At 43.8% G+C, this 21110-nt stretch overlaps 7 protein-coding genes across 7 annotated transcripts; 3 read left to right on the top strand and 4 right to left on the bottom strand.

The window, feature by feature from the left end:
* Nucleotides 1-244: 244 nt before the first annotated feature.
* Nucleotides 245-7074, top strand: EAF01_004288 (uncharacterized protein; the record flags this gene model as incomplete). The annotated part of the gene is made up of 6 exons (XM_038912542.1): nucleotides 245-4895; nucleotides 4954-5183; nucleotides 5236-5397; nucleotides 5450-5581; nucleotides 5635-5836; nucleotides 5882-7074. The coding sequence occupies 6 exons, from the start codon at nucleotides 245-247 to the stop codon at nucleotides 7015-7017; spliced, it is 6513 nt and encodes a 2170-aa protein (XP_038772226.1). The 3' UTR covers nucleotides 7018-7074.
* Nucleotides 7075-7538: 464 nt separating this feature from the next.
* Nucleotides 7539-8114, bottom strand: EAF01_004287 (uncharacterized protein; the record flags this gene model as incomplete). The annotated part of the gene is made up of 1 exon (XM_038912541.1): nucleotides 7539-8114. The coding sequence occupies one exon, from the start codon at nucleotides 8112-8114 to the stop codon at nucleotides 7539-7541; it is 576 nt and encodes a 191-aa protein (XP_038772225.1).
* A 1495-nt stretch (nucleotides 8115-9609) lies between these two features.
* EAF01_004286 (uncharacterized protein) lies at nucleotides 9610-10071 on the bottom strand (the record flags this gene model as incomplete). The annotated part of the gene is made up of 1 exon (XM_038912540.1): nucleotides 9610-10071. One exon carries the CDS (start codon nucleotides 10069-10071, stop codon nucleotides 9610-9612), a length of 462 nt encoding a protein of 153 aa, XP_038772224.1.
* Nucleotides 10072-10559: 488 nt separating this feature from the next.
* On the bottom strand, nucleotides 10560-11017 carry EAF01_004285 (uncharacterized protein; the record flags this gene model as incomplete). Its single annotated transcript, XM_038912539.1, has 3 exons — nucleotides 10560-10619; nucleotides 10680-10721; nucleotides 10766-11017. The coding sequence occupies 3 exons, from the start codon at nucleotides 11015-11017 to the stop codon at nucleotides 10560-10562; spliced, it is 354 nt and encodes a 117-aa protein (XP_038772223.1).
* Nucleotides 11018-11729: 712 nt separating this feature from the next.
* EAF01_004284 (uncharacterized protein) lies at nucleotides 11730-15337 on the top strand (the record flags this gene model as incomplete). Its single annotated transcript, XM_038912538.1, has 6 exons — nucleotides 11730-11831; nucleotides 11899-12636; nucleotides 12690-13420; nucleotides 13477-13949; nucleotides 14001-14897; nucleotides 14955-15337. The coding sequence occupies 6 exons, from the start codon at nucleotides 11730-11732 to the stop codon at nucleotides 15335-15337; spliced, it is 3324 nt and encodes a 1107-aa protein (XP_038772222.1).
* Nucleotides 15338-16311: 974 nt separating this feature from the next.
* Nucleotides 16312-17926, bottom strand: EAF01_004283 (uncharacterized protein; the record flags this gene model as incomplete). The annotated part of the gene is made up of 3 exons (XM_038912537.1): nucleotides 16312-16659; nucleotides 16742-17096; nucleotides 17148-17926. The coding sequence occupies 3 exons, from the start codon at nucleotides 17924-17926 to the stop codon at nucleotides 16312-16314; spliced, it is 1482 nt and encodes a 493-aa protein (XP_038772221.1).
* A 342-nt stretch (nucleotides 17927-18268) lies between these two features.
* EAF01_004282 (uncharacterized protein) lies at nucleotides 18269-21066 on the top strand. Its single transcript, XM_038912536.1, has 2 exons — nucleotides 18269-19057; nucleotides 19106-21066. Exons 1-2 carry the CDS (start codon nucleotides 18336-18338, stop codon nucleotides 20730-20732), a joined length of 2349 nt encoding a protein of 782 aa, XP_038772220.1. The 5' UTR covers nucleotides 18269-18335; the 3' UTR covers nucleotides 20733-21066.
* Nucleotides 21067-21110: the final 44 nt, after the last annotated feature.

Genomic DNA, 21110 nt, shown 5'->3' with positions numbered 1-21110 from the left:
AACAGAACTTTGTACTGATGACATTCTTTTTTGGGCAGTGAAGGTCTTCACATGAGCGAATCATAGGTTACAAAAGATGACTAAGAACTGCACTGATAGTTCACTCGCCTACCGTAAAAAGTTGGTCGCGTAAAGTGGTTCAGTCGCGTCAACCTCAAAAAGCAATAGGTAATCAACCATCCCTTCAGACTCGCGCTTCGAAAAGGACTTGTACTTTTCGACTATAACATGTTATTCGACATAAATGGCAAATTGGAAGGAGAAAGGAGTGGTTCCGGATTCTGAGGATGAAGAAGAATTTGATTCCCAAAATACTATAAATCATGAGATACGAGACAATTCCACAGACGACGAGTTCCACGATATCGACGATGTTCTCGAAAAAATTGACAATGTCAGAAGAGAGGATGAAGAAGCATGTCCCAATACGAGAGGTTTGGTTGAGGAGATCGGAATGTCTCAAGCTTCATCCGTTGACATGATTCAATCTTTTGATATAACCAATGACAAATCTGTTGACAGTCCGGTAGAAGTATTTATGAGAGACTCCTCGGGCAGTGTTAAACAAAATCAAGAGCAACCCATCGAGACTGGAGCGACTGCATTCTTACGTGGACCCACTCCAGAAGCAGAGGCCGATGAGGTTTCCAGAAGCTGGATTAAAACTCTATCCCCAGCATCCAGCATCCTGTCATCGCCTCCAACAAGCCCTATTCGATCGTCTCCAGTGGCACACCCTCTTTCATCTCCTGTTCAACAACCCATACTTTCAAGGTCTACAGAGCGGATATGTGAGGAGTCTCCAGCACAAGCGCAACCAGGTTTTGATAACCCAGACTACCTTCCGAGGAGGCAATTTAGAGAAAGGAAGCCTGTGCAAATACATCCATTTCTCTTGGAGCAACAGCGGTACGAGCGGAGGATGAAGGCTTCTCACATTAAACCTATCCGAATTCCACAAAGCCAAGATGGACCTAGTCGAAGGAAAAGAGCCATACATAATCAAGAATCGTGGGATAAGGATTTTCAAGACCCAGAAGAGGCGGAAGCGGGTGACATGGAAGAAAGCCAGCCCATCACGCTCACCGGAGGCTCTTCATCACAGTCGCTATTAGCAGATAGCGTACGCGAAACCATCAAGGAACCAAATAATCTTACATTGGTGGAAGAAGAAGAGGATAGCGACCATGAATTTCCAGACCTTCCAGATTTGTTCAGACAGAAGTCAAATCTAGTAATGCCCAAGCAGAAGAGATCGTCGAAGAAGTACTCAAATAAAATTCGACCGAAATTGCCAGACCAAGCCCAAAGTGTGAATAAACAATCTAGATTAGACATCTACGATTTTCCCAGCTCATCTTCGACTGGTTCTTCCCCCATTCGTTCAAGAACTGTACGAAGGCCTACGTCTCGTGTAATTTCTGTTACATCCTCACCTGCATCAGCTCCTGTTTGGTTGGATCAGAGCTCTCCACAGTCTCGGCGAATCACAGAAGTGCCCACTCCAATTACGAGTGCTATCAAAGCCTCTTCACATACATCTCCTTCAAAAATAATGTTAGATGAAGAGGATCCGTTTGCCGATCCGATAGAAATTCCCTCTTCGGTATCTGGTTTGTCCTCGTCATCCTCATCTTCGGAAGAAGAGGATGAAATGGTATTTTTGAAGAAAAAGATGAAACACGTACTACCTGCATCCCACCTAAGACTTGATCAAGAAAGGAAACAGACACGAGAACTAAAACTTCAAGCAAGGAATTATCAAAAGGGCAACGAAAAGCGTGCTGGTGTTGGAGTTGCTCTTCCTTTTGTGCGAGGCTCTAATCAAGCAGCTTCCACGCAACCTACCAACCAACTTGCATTTTTAGAATCCGACGAAAGTGATGAGCCCGATGAGAACAATTTCGAAGGATTTTTTATGGAAGATGATGAACGAACTGGAGTTCCTAGCCTATTCCAAGAATCGACTTCCGGGTTTGCTATTGAAGATGATCGTGTTGATGGTATGCTGCCAACCTCAAGTCGCAAACGTGTAGCCAAGAGTTCATTGAAGCAGCCCAATGCTAAACGTCTAATGAAGTCTTCGTCTCATATTAGGAATCAACAATCAGAATCATACCAACCGAGGATAACTTCGCACCTTACGGCTATAGCTCCAGCTATCCGCAAGGCCAGCAAACTAAAACGAAGACGGCTCAAGAAGACACCGCCCAAGCTTAGTATAATAGACATTGCTGACAATGCCGGTTATTTCGAGCCACATGCACCGGCATTCCTCAAGGTAGCGGCTCGAAGCGCTAGATCACGAAAGGAACTTGGACGTCAAAGTCCAACGCGGAAGTTTATCAGGCTTGCGACTCGCGAAGATACTGCTGATGCCCAATCAGTCCTGCAAGATTGGACCAGCCGCAAAATTCGGCCCAGGAATGTTTCATTCATACCTCGACCTGAAAATTTCAACGCATATCCGCTGACTGAAATCTCTACCAATCATCAAACAAAGCTTCCGCCACCCATTATGAAGCTTCAGACGAGCCTACGAAAGTCTCAGCCGAGTACCGAATACACCAATACAAGGAAGATTCGCGTACCCAGAGCAACGCTGCTCTCGATGAACGAGTTTGTGGCGAATAGAGATCTGGAACCAGAAATGTCTCCATCGAAAAATGCTTCAACGGTCATTATCAAGACCAAACAGAGAGCACGCCCAAATCCTTATTTTGCAGCACCATCCGCACGATCAGCGCAACTTGAAGCAAAGCAGTTCCCTACCAAAACCCTGGAGCCGAGGAAGAAGACTCTCGATGCCCTTTTTCGTTTGAGTCGCCAGCAGCCTTTACAGCGAGGAAATTTTCAACTCAGCCGTTTCTTGGCCGATGACGATGCCATACATACTTCAATAGAAGCCAATGTTCCCAATGGGGACGATGATGTAATGTCAACCCGTCTCACAAAGAAGGTCGTGAAGCAGCCTCGACGTCGGAAGCGGTCACCTCAACGTTTAGATGCAGGTGCAGCTATCTATCGTCAACCGAGTGAGCCACTCATATCGTCCTTTTTGGTGCCTGCAATGAGTGAAGTAGGCACTGACCAAGGGAAACTATTTGGTCTAGGAAAATTTGGCACAAGGTATCCTCAACATTTTGATGTTTTTCCACTGCAGGTGGGAATATATTTCCATGAGACTACCTTCATTGGGAGTGGATGCCTTGCAAATACTCTGAACAGTACAGACCTCGTCTTGTCTGATGATGATAGGCCTGCGACGTCGATCGGGGTGGGAGACAATGTTTTCACATGGGGAACCTGGAATCCCATTGTCTCCGAGCAAATAGGCGTTTGCATTGACTGGCTAGCAGAACAACTTGCTGGTACATTTGAGGTGCTGGATAAGCCTGACTTGATCGCGACTACCAATCTTATTTTGGATTATGTACACCATGGTGTGAATTTCTCAAGTTCTGAGTCGATGTCTGAATTCTTGCTACGAATGTTAGATATACTAGAAGACTTTTCATCTCGCCTCAACACATCCCATGCGTCTAATGTGAACCATCGGCAAGCAATTCAGATCACCACTAGAATTTTAGTGCTCTCACTTCGATTACTACGCCTTTCACGACATGGTGCACATGGATCGACTATCCGCCTTGAAGAATTATTGCAGATGTTGGCAAGTTCTTGCATTGATCTCTTAATATCGGAAGGTCTAGAATCTGTGAGAAAGTTGTATGACGACCTGCAATATCTATCTGTAAGAGAGGGTGGCATAAGGAACGATCGTTACGTCCCTGAATCTTGGGTCATCGTCATTCATGTTTTAAAGGCTGCAAAGATTCCACGAGTTTCGTTTTGGGATGTTGCAAACATACAATTGGGCATCAAACATATAAGTTCGTTGCAGGATGCCAATTCGATGGAAATCATATGGCTCTCCATGTTCTCTCTTCTTCCACTTTTCGGATTTGATGAATATGGTTACGTTTCGTCGGTTTCACGGCAGGAAAGTGTATTCGATAATTGGTCACTTCCGCAGCAATTGATCAAAAGGGTATTTGCACTTTATGCGTCGAATGTTAGACAATCACCAAGCTTCAACGATTACTGCAGAGCAATTGTGAGTCGATGTCATTATTTGATGTCAAAATGGGGTTGGTGGAAGTGTAGCGGGATGATTGGCACTCTGTTTGATTGCTTTGCCTTACAGAAGCTCGCAAATTTGCGAAATGAAGAGGTTTATAAGTCACCTCAATTTCTAGAAGATTTGACTATAGAATCACCACTAGATGTTGAACCAGAAGACCGTTGCTTTCATATTTTTCTCAAAATGGTGGCCATTGCAATCAGGCATCAGCGTGCAGTAGGCGATACTAAAGGTATTAGGAATTTGGTTGCGCGGATCTTGCCAAACCATGATCGACAATTTCCAAAAGAAGAGGCGATTCTTCATCGTGATCTTGCCTCGTTGCGCAACCATCATGACCTTCTGTGCACAGTATACTGGGCTGCTCCACCAGGTTACGGGCCGTCCATCACCTTGCTGCAGAAGCTTGTTTCGGCTGCTCACTCACATAACGAAGCCTTTTTAATAAATTTAAGGGCTTGGGAACGGCTTGCTCGATTCACCTTGTCTAACATTCCTACCAGTTTCTCTGCTGAATCATATGGACCATTTGTCACTTGGCAGGACTCTTTCTTCAATAGTCTGCTCGAAGAATATGTGGAACTAACCCAAGTTCGGCAGCAACTAAATATTCAATCTGACGGAACTTTCCAGACAGATGTTGATTCTAATCGAGGAAGCACCATGTCCTGTATACAAGCTGTGGCGAGATCGAGCATAGAATCATTGAAATGCACAAATTCAATAACCTTGAAACATGCTATAAACCTAGGTAAGGGCCTTTGCTGTGGACTTGTGGTTGACAAAGTTATGTGCTGATTTATTTTTAGACATACTTGCGAAAATGTTATCTATAGGCTCCTCCAAGGATAAAATTGACCAAGAATTGACCTCATCTGCTATCGAAATCCTCAGCTGCCATCTGCATCAACTCAATGACGTAGAGCCAGAGAGCAAACCTGAAGCAACTCCAGATGGTGATGAAGAATTTGACAGCCAGGGTTTGGAGTGTGATCCCGACTGGGCGAAAGAAATGCAGTTCATGGACGATTATCTTCACGTATGTTCTACTCCCTTTCGTATCTATTGCCTCGCAAAGCTAACTTTGTCAGCCGCTTGATCGTGCAATCACTTCGACCTTCCGAGATTTAGTTCAAAGGATATTGCATGATGGCCCGGTTCCTCTAGAACATACGACAAATTACTTCTTCATAGGGCGCTTGATCAAGTGCTGGGCTCACTTCATCTCCGCTTTCATAAAGTTCGGCATCTATGTATGATCTCTCAAAGACCGCTGCTCTAATATTCTGCTAACGGCAATACTAGTCTCCGAAGGCCTTCCTAACCGTTGGTATAAACGCAGTCTTTGAAAATCGGGAGAAATCGCATCGTACGCTTGTAGCTTGGCCGCTGTATCTCAGTGAGCTACTTGAGCACACGAAATCATTACATTTCAATGTAGCGCTTCCAGGTGTCTTTGAATACCTTGAATTTTACTAACAGATTTTTAGGTTTCTGGCTTCGACGTTGGATCAGAATGGATGATCGCTATTTCCAAGCCACAGCATGAACTTCGTTGGGAGAATGCTTTGACTTGTCAACTATTGAAGCAAAGACATTTTCTTCTTGCGGGCGAGATTATAAACGATGCATCTTCCAATTCTCTCATGGAGGAAGAACCCTCTGCAAAGAGTAATCAACATTTTATCAAAGGTAAGCTGTCATATATATGATCTGAACTTGTGTTGATCAGTCTAGGCGCTATTATCAGAATTCAGAAGATTTTCTCGGATCAAGCATTACTTGCCTCTACATTTGGCAATGTGACCAGAGAGACTGTCAAGACTAAGTTCTCGACCTTGTTGAATTCTATCATGGTCTCAATGCAGCAGCACTTGCAAAAGCTCCAAACTACCAACGTCATTGCTCACCAAGAGTATGTGAACTTTGTACAAGAAATTGTCTCGCAAATCCGTTCTCATTGCAGCAATATTTGTCCCCCCTTAGAATTCTTCTTCCGCAATTCTCCTGCATACTGGCCTCCAGAGACGGATCCTACTCTTTACTTGGCGGGTTTGACATCATATACACTTCAACTGTCTTCAGAACGGGAAAAAACACGGAACGGATTGATATATTATCTTTGGAATGGATTCAGAAGCTCACTATCGGCTACCGATGCACTTTATAGTTATATCGGCCAGATTTCGAAGGGTGCACGGCATAGGGACATGTTAGAATTTTTACTGGCTGACATCGTACCTTCCACACTAGAAGTCGCTTTCGAAAATGAAGCTGGCTGGCTCGCATGCGAAGTCTATATGGTAGCAGTGTCGAAAGCTTTTGAAAGCCTCGTTCTAAGCGGGCAGCAAGTCGGGCAAGTCATGGTTCACATGAAAATTCTGCTACAATATATCTTCAATAGCCTTGGTAGTCACTATGGTAGATTTGGCAATAATATTGAAGCTGTGCATCCCAGTCACCGAGGTATTGTTACTGTCATCTTTAGATTTTGGCGTGCCTGTAGGCCGCACCTGTACAACCTAAATACTGGTTCTGAAAGTGGTCTGGGCGATGTATTTGAATGCTTCGATGGCTTTGTGAAGTCATCAATACTATGTTTTACAAACGACCAAGACGTCAGCTTCCAATTCAGGCACTTTGATGTTGGGAAGGTGGGCAACGACGTTGCTATAGAAGAGATCGCGCGCGAAATTCAAAGCAATTGGAGGGTAAATACGGCAGATGGGGGAGTAGATGTACAGATAAATGATGGTACAATTGTGAATCACTGTTGCAACAACGGTCCTCGAGATCTTCGTGAGGTGCTTCGAGGAATACTTCCGGCATCTGGTATCAAAAAGGCTTTAGCTTCGTCGGATTGCTACTTTTGAATAGCTAGATTTAGCAATAGACCTATTCATTGATACCCTGGTTTTTCTCTTGTGCCTTTGAGCCTTTCTCTCGAAAATCGCCAAAGGGAAAAAATTATCAATTCCATAAAGTATACATCAGCAAAATCTTTCACTTTGGAGTGAAGAAGTCGATTATAATCTTGATATACCGACACACTCTCTCAATGGAGAACACACTCAATCAAACGTAGCGTTTGTGCACAATGAGACGAGACGAATGGAATTGAGAAGAATAATTTTAGTACATTTAGCGATGATTAAAATAAGATAATTACCTACATATCACAATTATTAATTGCAACCCAATATCAGAATAACAACATTAAGCCACGATGACAATAACTACAGTCGTCGACACTCCAATACAACAAAATAAATGATTTCAACCAACCATATTTTCAAAAATTTCTTACATGTTGATTCTTTTCCAAGTCAAAAGCATTGATCGTAGTAGTAAAAAGTAAGATCAACTAAAACTTTTACCTTATCGTGTTTGAGTATCAATGACGGTACTTTCCAGGTCTTTGATCGTCATACTCATACCCTAGGTCGTTGTGGACAGTTCTCCGGGGTGCATTACGGCTGAGCGGAGGAAGATGTTGGCTTTCATTGTCCCTACCAGCTCTCGGATCCGGGTTATGACTGGAGATAAGCGGATCCCCGCGTGTCACATATCGTTCGTATTGATCGCCTTCAGCCCTAAGTCTATGCCTTGCTATGGGCTCAGAATTTCTAGTATGATTCCGATCCTTGGCTCTATTTATTCTCTCATCTCCTCTTCCGTCACCTTCTGGTTTTGTCACCGACTTGCAAATGTAAACAGGCGAACGTGTGTATGGCACAGGATATTGACGTTGAGCACCTCCATCTGTATTCGTACCTGGGGGAGCTTGTCCTCCGCGCCCAGGATCTCTATTATGGTCCTGATCTCTACTCATACCCCCATCTCTAGTCTCCTTATCCCTTTGCCTTTCTTCGTTCCGGCGACGGTATCCATGTCTGTCTAAGTTTTCCTGTGTAGCTGATTTTGGTTTGGGTCGCCGATCATGCCTATAACTTTCTTGTTCTTCAGCCATTCTCCTATTGTCAGGTGAATCTATCTTCGGATGTATTTACCACACCGAAGTAAAGATTGAGCCGCTGGCATTGCTGATTTATAGATGAATGGTTGCAACACCAACAAAGCTAGACCTGGTCACTATACGTCAAATTTCAATATAATCACACCGATATATGCCATTCAACACATACCAACTTGTGGCGAAGATACCAGAGATGTAGTTTTTACTGTTACATGTATGTATGCTGGCTAATGGGGGCCGCGGTCCTTTGTCATGCAAGGTTACATTGCTAGCCGAAGAAACCTGTATGTATCCATATTGACGCAAGACTTGCTTAGCAATTGACCGTTTTATCGATTGTCGAAATTTGATTCCAGATTTTGTCATTGTCATGGCTGATATTCATATTCCAACATACAAAATAACGAACTCTCTTCTACTGTTTCTCAACAGACAGACAGATCCACCAAATATGACTAGATGTTGAGCTCAGGTAAGCTTACTAGCAATCAACATGGTCTCTAGGCAGAACATATTCAAAACGAAACATATTCGCTTCCGTCTTTGGTAAAAACAGTTTCAGGTTTCGTTTTGCTCTGTATCTGCGTGTGGTTGTGCTTTGGTAAATATTTTGACATGATATGTACGATTTATGCACATAATTTGTGTTATCAACATGCTCCTGTCAATCTTCCTGGTTCCTTCGCGTAGGCCGAGTTTAAGCGATTCTCTATGAGGATCTTCTAAAATGTTGTCATTAGAAGACTTTTCCTTTCCTCTCCTTGATAATACTCCCCCCCCCCCCCCCCTCAAATTACTTGAAAATAGCAGATGTTCTTGATGGAAATAAAAAGTCACTGTATTTCGAATGTCTAATCAAGTACATAGATATCTGCTATTACTTCGCGCGAGCCGGAAAACCCGCCAAATTCGAGCCAAAGTCCTCACAGAGTACCAAGAATCTCCATTCTTCTCAACTTCCACGTCGTTTCCTCCGTTGTGCACACTACTTCCTGTGTCCATCGACTTCTATAGGAGTCTTTGGAATCTAGACTTTTCACAGATAATCGATCTTCGAATCTTGAATATAATAGAGAGTAAAATTTGTTGAAGAGTTATATTGACATACCTCATTCTCGGAAGTGTACTAGTGTCACGCTAGTTTCTCAGTAATTTATAAAACCACGCTAACGTTTGTTTCGAGAACAATCTGAAGTGATAATCAATCCAACACTATCAAAATACAGCGAGGTTGACCTTAAAATCATGGGAAACGGCTGGATGACAAGGAGGAGTCAAGACATCGGGGGGTGTTCATTGGGCTGCATCGAGAACGTATGATAAAGCAGTCAAAGGCACAATGATTTGCAACTAGAACAGTTCATTATTTTGTGATCACTATCATAATCACAGATCTTTCTCAATCAGCCCGCGTGTAGTAATACGGCAACTATGCCCAAAGCAACTGAACAGACGCTACAAAGTTAACATTATGCCCAGCCCAGCTTTCTCACCGTCTTTTCACCTTTGACCTCAAATCAGAAAGAGCACCTCCAAATCGAGAGCCATTTTTCTTATCCACTGAATTGCCCCCCTCCTCTTCGGTCTTCTTCTTAGCCTTTTTCGCTGGCTTGTTCGGGGCACCGACGTCGTCATTTCGAGAGCTTCTATGAGTATGCGTGCCACTTGTTTTTGGAGCTTCCTTATTGTATGCATCATCTATACGATTAGTTCCATCTTCATCGCGAGAGCTGCCACGAGTATCTGCATCACTCGTTTTAGAAACTTTTTTCTTGTTTGCATCATCTTTACGATCACTTGCATCCCCAGGTCTACCATTTTCTCTTGCCCCTTCAATATTAGGTGCGGGCTCACCCGTGTAGTTTAACGGAAAGGAAAAGGGTTTTTTATCTTGCAGATTCGGAGCTTGGAAAGCAGCAGGATGATAACTAGCATTTGATCGATCTCTCATACTTAGAGATTGTGATGATTGGAGCCCTAAACGCTTGACTTAAGTGGCCGGATAAGGTTTTCCAGAGAATCTTCCTGTAAGCTAAATGGGATTCGTGATTTGGGAATTGGTGCAATGAGGTTGTGTGGGATTATAGAATGTAGATGCGAGAGTCTTCTCTTGGTGGAAGTGGGGAAGATATACACACGAAACCTGTCTATCAGCTTCAGAACCCTTTTTTTACCCAACATACATGTTGATCATCGCGATGGACTGGGTGGCTTCATGGACAACAGAATTTTCTTCGATTCTCAAATGCTAGTAATACATTGTTTGCCATGCCGCCATACGAAGAAGGAATAACCTCAACATTTACTAAACCAAGAAATACTAGATTTCTGGGGAAACCTACGGCCGACAGGAGATAAATTTCTATCATAGTCTAATGGGTAATACACTTGAGACAATCCGACAAGAGGCAGCAACAAAAAATCTATTGAGCCAACATTTTAAACCTCAAAATGTATCATTGGAATTGGAATTGGAATTGGAGCGAAATTTCTAAAAATCTAACCAGGAAAAAAGAACTAAGAGACCCATGATCATGTGAAGTAAGAAGAAAAGTATACCGGCAAGAACAGCAACTCTGCCTCTAGATCTGCATCAGAGGACTACACGAAAAAGAAAGCAATCAACTTGAGATTACTAGACGTACTGCACCAGGAATTCGAGTCCACTGGAAGTTGAGATAATTCGAAGACAATATGTATCGTTGACATCGATGCACCTTTTGGACTTCTAGAGATGCTACGGCAAGCAATGCTGGAATTCGACTTGTCCGAAGACTCATATTGATAAACGCTAACAGAGGCCGATTGAGAAATTTGGAATCCATCGTACCAGAAACAATGCAATCTTTGGCTCTAGTTCCTGAAGAGATAGACTGAGCACAGATATTGACTGCCATTGAAGAAGTTCCTCAAATGTAACATAGTCCGATACATAGTAGTCGGAAATCTGTAATACACCATCGATCATTGAATGGTCCACCATACATACATGTTGATATTGACGAGCTGAAGTTGTAAGGGTCATGGCATGCATATGAGAAGAAATCAGGTGAGACTTTTGACGATCTGAAGCTCAACCAAACCAACCACGTGGACTTAGTTGTGCAGCGTAGGCTGAGCGGTATAACCGTATAGTAGCATTGAGTGGTATTGATATCCGAATCTTGAAATCGCATTACACCAAGCCCGGCTGATCAACACGCGACTTGATGATCGGAGTCAGATATATGTCGCGATATACCATTTGGGATAGTGTGGAAATCTGTCGCGGTGATAGAAAGCCATCGGATTTGTATCCATGTTAAGTTGGGAACATTCATTATCTTGTCGATGACAAATGATAGAAATCTTCCCTTCCTTTTACCTTTCCCTTTTCTTACCCTTGTCATTGCCCTTCTTATTAGATACTCATAACAACTCATTTCTATCTTCTACATTGGTTGTCGACGGGTGGTCCACTTAGCGCCTAACAAAGAATCCGGGGTAGCTATATTTTAGTGCTGCAACCTGCGCCACCGATAATCTCAGATCACCCAACTCCAACTTCAAGGAAATCCGATTGTTTTTGTAATCACAAAAACAAGCTATGAAAGAACGGGAATAGCTATCATGAGTTCCTCGCCATCGGCTTCAGAAGGTTCCAGCGCGTCGCCCGTAAATCGAGACGCTCAACGAGATAGAAGGTTTGGGAAGAATGGAGCAAAGCGAGGGGTATGTTGCCATAGGATTTCGAGCAAGAGAGGAGTTTGAGAACTAATCTTGTGCCACACCACAATAGAAACTACGGAATGGAACATTTGTATTACCTAGTACAGGAGAACGAGTTCGCAGACAAATTACACTACGAAGTCCTTCCGGATTTGACGGACCGGCGCGATCACATCCACATGAAGAAGGTTTGGGTCTGGGTCTATATTTGACGGGAGAAGACACAAACAGATTCCAAAGGGGCTGGAAAAACTGTGTTAAATCCTCCAAGGAATTTGCACAATGGATAAAAACACCTACTGGAAAGGGAATTCTGAAATGCTCGTTAGCATACACACTTGGGAGTCTGGCGACTTTCTCACCGCACTTGGCCAACTTTCTAGGGCAACAAGATGGGAAACACATGGTTGCCACGATCACGGTATACTTTCACCCAGCGAGATCATCGGGTTCCATGATTGAAGCCGCAATACTGGGTATATCGGCATTCCTATACGCGGTCTTCATATCAGTGTCGAGCATGGCGGTCTCGGTGTACTGCGAAACTCAATTGGGCCTCATAGAACTTGGTTATACCCTTATTCTCATAGTGTTTTGTGGGGGTGGTCTAGGATTTATCGGCTGGTTCAAGCAGGCCTACAATGCCCCATTAGTTAGTGTTGCTTGTAGTCTGGCAAGTCTGGCCATCATTACGGTCATCACAAAAGAGAATGCGGTGCAAGTGGGTGTTTTTTCGAATGACAAAATCGTACAGGTCATGAAAATGGTTATTATGGGGATGGTTTCAACGTCAATCGTCAGTTTATTGGTCAGTCACTCTCTTCTTTACAACGGTTAAGGCCAATTACTGATTTCTAAAAGGCATGGCCAATATCCGCTCGAGCAGAGCTCCGAGAAAGCATGATCAAGACCACGGACTCATTTGGGGACATGCTTACTATGATTACTCGAGGGTTCCTTAGTGGTTCGGAAAATGATTTGCGCTCGACTTCCTTTGATCGAGCTCAAAAGCAATACAAATCTGTGTTCACTCAGCTCACAAAGAATCTAAAGGAGGCGAAACTGGAACATTACATCCTAGGCACTGAAAGCGAATACGCGATTGAAGCGAGGCTTGTTAGTTGCATGCAAACACTTGCCCAGTCCATTGGAGGATTACGGAGTGCTGCATTGACACAATTTTCGTTGCTTCAAGAACCTCCATTAAGTAGCGCAACACCAACCGGCTCACATAGCTTCCCGCCTTCCCAAACAAATCCCCTCAGTCGACCCATTAGCAGCAAATCAGATCGTTTTGCAGTCCTTGGAGCCATTGAGGAAGCGTCGGAAGAGGGCAGTGATCTCGATGCCATTTCAGAGAGACCCAAGTTTCTTACTCGCCAAGGTACCGAAACCACTTTATCGAGTATAGTTATGCCTACGGTTCGATCTCCATCGGAAATTTTTGGACGATTTATTCTTCATCTTGGCCCGTCAATGAAGTCTCTCGCATATACACTTTCGCAAATCCTAGAAGAGCTACCATTTGCCCAAGGGCCCGAATACCACATTACTATAAATGAACATTTCCGATCAAGTCTGACAGAAGCATTGTAAGGATATCTCTAACTTACCTCTATAAGCCTAGAAACTAACAACGTATTTGTAGAAAACTCTACAGCAACGCAAGAGCTCAAGCACTGAAGGAACTTTATAAATCTAAAGAACTTGATAGAACCCGCCCCGAAAGTATTGAAGCTGATTTCGAAGAAGTGGCTGCAAGTTGCGGCCATTTTAGTTTCAATCTACAAGATTTTGCAAGCGAGATGCAAAACTATTTGGCAATCCTAGAAGAATTGAAAGAAGAAGTGGAGTGTTCAAAACATCGTTCGTGGAAATGGCTCATGTTTTGGCGAAAGTCTAATCGTCAATTCAAAGCAGATGCTATCGACGATGAAGAGCAGGAACAACTTATTGCGAGGGATGTAGGCAATGAATTGCCCAAAGATATTCCTGATCCTTTACGTAACAGGCTTGGATATAGAAAAATTGAAATCACTTCTAAAGTCAACTCAGAGACTAAGGGAGGTGTTCTACGTCGGAAGGCAATGTGCATAGTACGATTTCTAGATCGTGATGATAGTGAGTGACGTCTAAAGTAAGCCTGCTACACCCCCTCTGACAGATTTCTAGTTCGGTTTGCCGTAAAGGTTGGCCTCGGAGCTGCTCTTTATGCTCTATTTGCTTTCATTCCCGGCACAAGACCAACATATCAGCACTACCGAGGAGAATGGGGACTTTTGTCTTACATGTTAGTGTGTAGTATGACAATTGGAGCATCTAATACCACTGGTTGGGCTCGTTTTATTGGTACTTTCATCGGCGCCGTGATCGCATGTGTGGTTTGGGTCATTTGTGCCGGTAATCCTTACGCATTAGCTTTCTGCGGATGGCTTGTCAGTTTGCCATGCTTCTATATTATTATTGCAAAAGGTAATGGCCCTTTCGGTCGCTTTATCATGCTTACCTACAATCTTTCTTGTTTGTACGCGTATTCTTTGTCAGTTAAAGACTCCGATCACGATGACGACGAAGGTGGTGTCAGACCAATCATCACCGAAATTGCATTTCATAGAGTTGTTGCAGTTCTTGCAGGTTGTATCTGGGGGTTGATCATCACAAGAGTCGTATGGCCGATTTCAGCAAGACAAAAGTTCAAAGAAGGTTTGTCACTTTTGTGGTTACGAATGGGTCTTGTCTGGAAAAGGGATCCACTATCAACGATTGTAGAAGGCGAGTCTCAATATGCGTACATGAATTTAAGGGAAGAATTCGAATTTCAAAGGTATATATTTGTACTTGACAAACTTCGAAGCTCGGCCACAAGCGAATTTGAACTTCGAGGCCCATTCCCATCTGCTACCTATGGACGAATAATCGAAGCTACGACTAAAATGCTGGATGCTTTTCATGCTATGAATGTGGTTATCCAAAAGAATGCTGAAGCTAGTGAGGGTGAAGCTTTATTATTGAAATTCACGGAAGACGAAAGAGCGCAGCTTTGTGCGAGAATTAGCCATTTGTTTCAAGGTTTGTACTTTTCGCCGCTTCAAAGTCACAAATTGACAAGACACTAATAATGAACAGTCATGGCCTCCTCGATGAAACTTGAGTACCCTCTCTTAACAGACGGTCTTCCCAGCACGGCTCATTCCCGTGATCGCCTTCTAGCAAAGATTTTTCAATATAGAAAAAACATGTCGATGAGTAACCGTCGCAGGAACGAGGACGAATCCGCGCAAGTAAATGATGAGGATGATGGATTGTCAAATTCTAGCGGATTAGAGTTGCAAGGGACCGGAGTGCAGAGAAGGTCAAGTCAGGGTGTCATAGTGAAAGATGAGGATTATGAAATCTTATATGCTTTCATTCTGGTAACGGGACAATTGGCAGAAGAAATCGGAAAGGTGCAGAGGGAAGTGGAGGTGCTGTTTGGAGTGTTGGATGAGGGGGTCTTAGAGTTGAGGTAGAGGTAGAGGTGGAAGTGATCGATGAGAGACAGTGATCTTCGGAACTAAATTCTGGAGTGAGGTGAGATGCGAGAAGAGTAGAAAAGATGGGCATTCATTTAAATCCCACTAAGCAGAGAAAAGTTAGCACTGGGTAGTAGCTTTATCGTTGTTGTCTGTTGGGGTTGCTAAATGGTAATATCAGGTATAGCATGGAGTTTGGCGATTGATTTTTGGGGAACCTCAACGGCTAGGAATGGAATGAAATGGAATGGAATGGAGCGGATGGATGGAATGAGGAAACGAAGGATCGGGAAATTCAAAACAAATTCCAGTATCCCGAATCGTAGGCTCTCTTAATAGCTTCATGAATAGTTACAATATAGGTACATAGTATCCATTTAGTATCATGCGAACTATCTAATTCTGTTAATGATCCATGATTTCGTTGCCTTAAGATTGTGAGATTGTAGTGAAATTGTGTTTTTCGATACATGGATAATTGGGGTTGAATTTTTCGACTGTTAATAATAAAGTTTACTGGAGAGAGTTGGTGCTCTTTTCGAAGTTCATTAATTACTGGTGCGTTCCCGGTGAGCTTTATGTGGGAGCTCACCGGAAAACTATCATTAGATTTAGCAATCGAGACTCTCTTTAGCATCCGATTCATAACTCATTTACAACCTCTACAGCACCCTCTCTCTCACTCCCTATTGCAAAAGAAAAAGTTTTGCAATTCCAATTCAGATCCTCGACCTCAATCATGTATCGTAATTGAAACCATATTTATCATTCATCGTACATACACAGTGAATCGAAATGATCACTGAAAACAATCCATAGTATCCTATGTGATTTGATATAGACGCCAGCCTAGCACCAGTCATTTTATTACAAACTCGGTTTGCTTCCACTGTTGGATCCAATCGTTCCCCTGTCGTTAAAATATTCCTGTTCTTTTCATCTCGGCCTGATATCACTAAAGGGGAAAAAAACTAAGCAGTCTTCTCAGCAGTTTCCTCTACACTAGCGACCTTGGCTTTCTTCTCTTTTCCTCCATCACTGCTTTCGCCTTCCACTTCCGGCTCTTCTTCTGCCTTTCTCTTTGAGCCTGATTGTATTGGCAAATCCTTGGTTTCCTTTTTCTTATGTCTAACTAAACCTGTTAGATCTGTAGCTGTCTTTTTGGCCTCTTCAACACGTGCAGCGGTATCAGATGCAGATTCGCCGAGGACGTTTCCTAGAATGCCACTCATAGCGTTGGACTGGGTTGCACCAGCTGGAGCGAGAGCTGAAGCCAAAGCCTGGTTGATGTCCACAGGTGGAGCGCGGAGTTCTTTGAGCTGTGTAACAGGGATGTTAGTATGTTGCGCTAGATGTAGAAGTTCGGGAGAAAATCTGTGCGAAGGGAAGGGGATAACGTACACGAAGCTCCATATCCGCCACGATACTTTTAACATCGGCGATTCTGTGTCTCGTAACGTCATTATCTTCTGAGACGGCCGACTCTGCCAATTCAACTTCTTGGTTGTGTAGCTTGAGTTTGGTGCTCTTGATCGCCAATTCCAACTCCTTGACAGCTTCTGCTCTCATTTCCTCGTCAACATTGTCGGCTCCTGCGTTAGGCTTCTTATCATCGGTTTCAGTTTGTGTGATTGATGCAAATTCGAGGGCGAGTGATAACTTATAATGCGCTTCGGCTATTTGTTCATCTTCTTCTGGGAAAAGACTTTGTTTCAGGGCGAGGGATTCCTTGAAATCTGCTACTGCAGCTGGAAATCTGTGTAAATGTTAGCAAGTGGTGGAAATTTGTATCATGGACCTCATGTACCTTTCATTCTCAAGAGAGATCTCTCCCAAGAGATCCCGTGTATCCGCAAGCCTCTCTTTGATATGCGTAGTCATAGGATTGTCGCCAGTTTCTTTTCCCTTGCCTTCTCCCTCATCCGCTTGCAACCTCTTCTCAAATAATACACGGGTCAAATCCAGAATGTCGAAAGCAATGTTGAGGGGATCATCTTCTTCATCTTCTTCCTCTGCTTCCTCTTCCTCCTCATCTGAATCTTCAAAATTCTCATCTCCCGTGAACGTAAACAGAGGCTTGTTTGGATTTGTACTGGAACCCTCCTCTTTCTTGGCAGCGCCTCCATTCGTAATTATCGCAACCTCTTCCTCGGCCACTTTATCTGCCTTTTCTTCTGCATCTGTCTTTCCAGCCTCATCCTTTTTCTCGTCTTCTGTCTTAACGGTCTTATCTTCTTCTGCAATGGTATCTACTTTCTTTGCGCCATTCTTCTTCTTAGGCTTTTGTTTCTCACCTCCAGCTCTACCACCCAATACATCACTTTGTTGCTGCGCAACTTTGAAGAGGGCTCTTCCATACAAGAACAGAATCTCTGCGTTCTCCGGGGACATTTCTCCATTGATTTCAGCTTGCAATTCGGCGGCTTGCGCATAGTGATCTACGGCATCGTCGTAACGCTTTTGCGCATATTCAGCGGTTCCCTTTGCACAATATTCGGCGAGCGATACTTTGGCCGAATTGTATGCTTCCAAATCTGCGGATGCTTGCGTGGATAAGGTGATGGGTGGTTCGATTGGTTCCGCCATTGTAGCTTTATAGGTGAGCAAGTGGGAGTTTAAGGCGTGCGAACGAGGTAATTGGCACAGCTTTGGAAAAGGTCACTGTCGTTGATCAATTGTAACTGTAGAACATTAACAATTGATAAATGGTGGAGTTAGGAAGTGATAGAGAAATGAATTTACGATATTGAATAAGACAATAACTTGTTTTTGAAGCTCAAAGTCGTAAGTTGCTGAAGGACTATGTTTGCAGGGATCAGCTGAGCTTTACGCGAAACTCGAAAGCACTTTAACTTTTACGCGTCAATAACGCGTCTCACAAGCCTTGATCAAAATATTGAGTAAATGTATGAAGCATATATGAATTTACGAAATGCATGGTTGAGAACGATTAAAACGACAATCTATATGGGAGCTTGGAAATCGAACTGAAGATATGGCTCGTCTAAATTCTACAACGAAATCAAAAGCCCCTCCGCTCTTCAGACCTCCTGCTACCCCCGCTACAAATTCGAATCCTATCCCCTCATCGTCGCCTGCATTTGCAACTCCAGTACATCCTATACGACCCTTCAACCCCACCGCAGCTCCTATACCAAAAGCGATTATCCTACCAATTCTCCTTCCACCTGCGACCTTAAGACCATTGGCTTTTCGCACTTTCACAAAGAAGCATAGTTTAACGTTGACGTCGTCGGCATTACAAGTGTTGGCTACTTTTATTGGAAAGCATTGTGGGACAGGATGGAGGGAAGAAGGATTGGCAGAGAGGGTTTTGGAGGAGGTTGCAAAAAGCTGGAAGAATAGGAGTGGCGGTGTTATTGTCGATGGAGAGGGGACGGAATTGAAGGAGATTCTGAAAGCTTTAGAAGGGAATATGAGTGGTGGAAGGATAGTGGTAGGAAGAGAATTAAGTCGGCAGAACAGTTTGGTATTGGGATCATCGCAATATGGTGAGGTCAATCATACTAGACTTGGACTACGGCCAGGGAACATACCTAGAGAGGATAGTCAGTCGAGTTTGGGAATGTCAACGTTGGAGGTTAATGACGAGGAAGATGAGGATGGCCTGATGGATCCAAGGAAGTGGTTAAAAGTCATTGATGCTTTTGAGCAACCTCGACTAGTATATAATGTTGCTAAAAAGCACTTTGATAGGTATGTTTCAATGATAAACTTTCATCTGAATCGACTAATGCAGTACAGAGATACCTCCAAACCTTCGTTATTTCCACCCGCATCCCATAAAACACTCCTCTTCCAAAACCTCTATAATGTTATACATCAACGTCTACTTCGCAATGAATCTTTCCAAACGCCCGCTTTTCAAAGTGGCAAAGCTTCTCTTCAACGTAGCACATCCGCCATTACCACCCAACAACAATCATACAAATTAACGCCGATAGCTAATCTTCTCGGCCGCAATCGCAGCACCCATATGCTTCTCGGTCTCCTCAGTATTTCACCCACTGGTACCCTCGCCATAAATGACCTGACGGGCAGCATCGCTCTCGATCTTACACACGCAACAGCCATCCCCGAAGATAGCGCCTGGTTTGCCCCTGGAATGATGGTACTCGTAGACGGCACATACGAGGAAGATGAAACTGGGACGTCATCTCGTCTTGGTGGAAATGGGGGCGTAGGAGGTACTATTTCTGGAAAATTCGTCGGCTTCTTCATCGGCCATCCTCCTCCTGAACGCCGTCATGTGACTCTAGGCACAGCCGGTGAGGGAGATACCACAGCCGGCGGTGGTTTCGGCTGGGTAGACTTTCTAGGCGTGGGTAGTTCTCGCGCCCTAGGCACTAAAATGCAACGACTTGAACAAAAGCTTCACCGGCCACCTCCCCCTGACACAGATACGGATGATCCCCCGCCTCCATCCAGAGGCCGTGTAGTCATTCTTGGTGATGTACATCTCGACATTCCTCAAACTCTTCAAGCCCTCAAAAAGATCTTTTCACTGTACTCATCTGAGCCAGAAGGCTGCACACCTATGACCTTTATCCTACTCGGCTCTTTCGTCTCTCATGCCGTATTGGCTCGGGGCGGATCAGGAGGCTCTATAGAATACAAAGAATATTTTGATTCCCTCGCCGCCGTTCTCTCCGAATATCCTACCCTCCTAAGTACAGCAACATTCATCTTCATCCCAGGCCCCAACGACGCATGGGTTTCAGCATTCTCATCCGGGTCTACAGTTCCTCTGCCCAGAAAACCCGTACCGGAAATATTCACTTCCCGCATAAAACGTGCCTTTGCAAACGCAAATACTGAAATGGAAAAAGAAAACGGGAAGAAAGGAGATGGAGAGGCCATTTGGACGAGCAATCCCGCAAGAGTCAGCTTATTTGGCATGAGCTGTGAACTGGTAGTATTCCGCGACGACGTCAGTGGACGATTACGCCGTACAGCTGTCACTCTCAAATCATCTCAAAAGTCAAGCCCTGAAAACGACGAAGATGAAGATATAGACATGTCACCACCTCCCTCCTCAATTCCCTCTTCCACACCACCTCCAGAAATCGACCCCGATATCCATACCGCGCGTCGCCTTACCAGGACACTTCTCGATCAGGGACATCTTTCACCTTTTCCTCTAAATATCGCACCCCAGCATTGGGATTTCTCAAATGCGCTGAGTATCTATCCATTACCTACAGCGATTGTTTTGTGTGATGTAGATAGTCCAGCGTTTTGCTTGACGTACGAGGGGTGTCATGTCATGAATCCAGCGGGTGTGGTAGCAAAGGGAAGAAGGGGCGTAGCGAGGTGGATAGAATATGATGTTTGGGGACGGGCTGGAAAGGTTAGGGAGGTGGCATTTTAGTGTCATGATGGAAAGAAATGATTTGGATCCAACGGGCTTTGAATCTAACATGCTAATACTATATTCTCCTCCAAATGTTTTTTTGTATCTCTTCTTGAATGGAGCCGTTGTCTATCGGGCGAACTCGGAGTTGAAAAGGTCAATTTCTATATTGTCTAGAGTTGGGCGTTGGGAGTTAAATACGAAAGAGATGGGTGTTAATGAGCTGCATTATAGATTCATGGACAAGATAAGATCGACGTGAATATGTCTACAGATGGTATCGAGGACATGCTGCTAGACACAAGTCTCGATGGAATACAGTATCGAATCTTTTCAATTTTTAAACAGTAATTCAATGATCAGCAAAGTTACATTTTGTGCAGGGTGAAATCAGAG

The sequence above is a fragment of the Botrytis porri genome (assembly GCF_014898465.1).
Source record: "Botrytis porri strain MUCL 3234 chromosome Unknown BPOR_005, whole genome shotgun sequence".
NCBI classification, from domain to species: domain Eukaryota; kingdom Fungi; phylum Ascomycota; class Leotiomycetes; order Helotiales; family Sclerotiniaceae; genus Botrytis; species Botrytis porri.
This window is presented reverse-complemented; position numbering and strand designations above follow the sequence as displayed.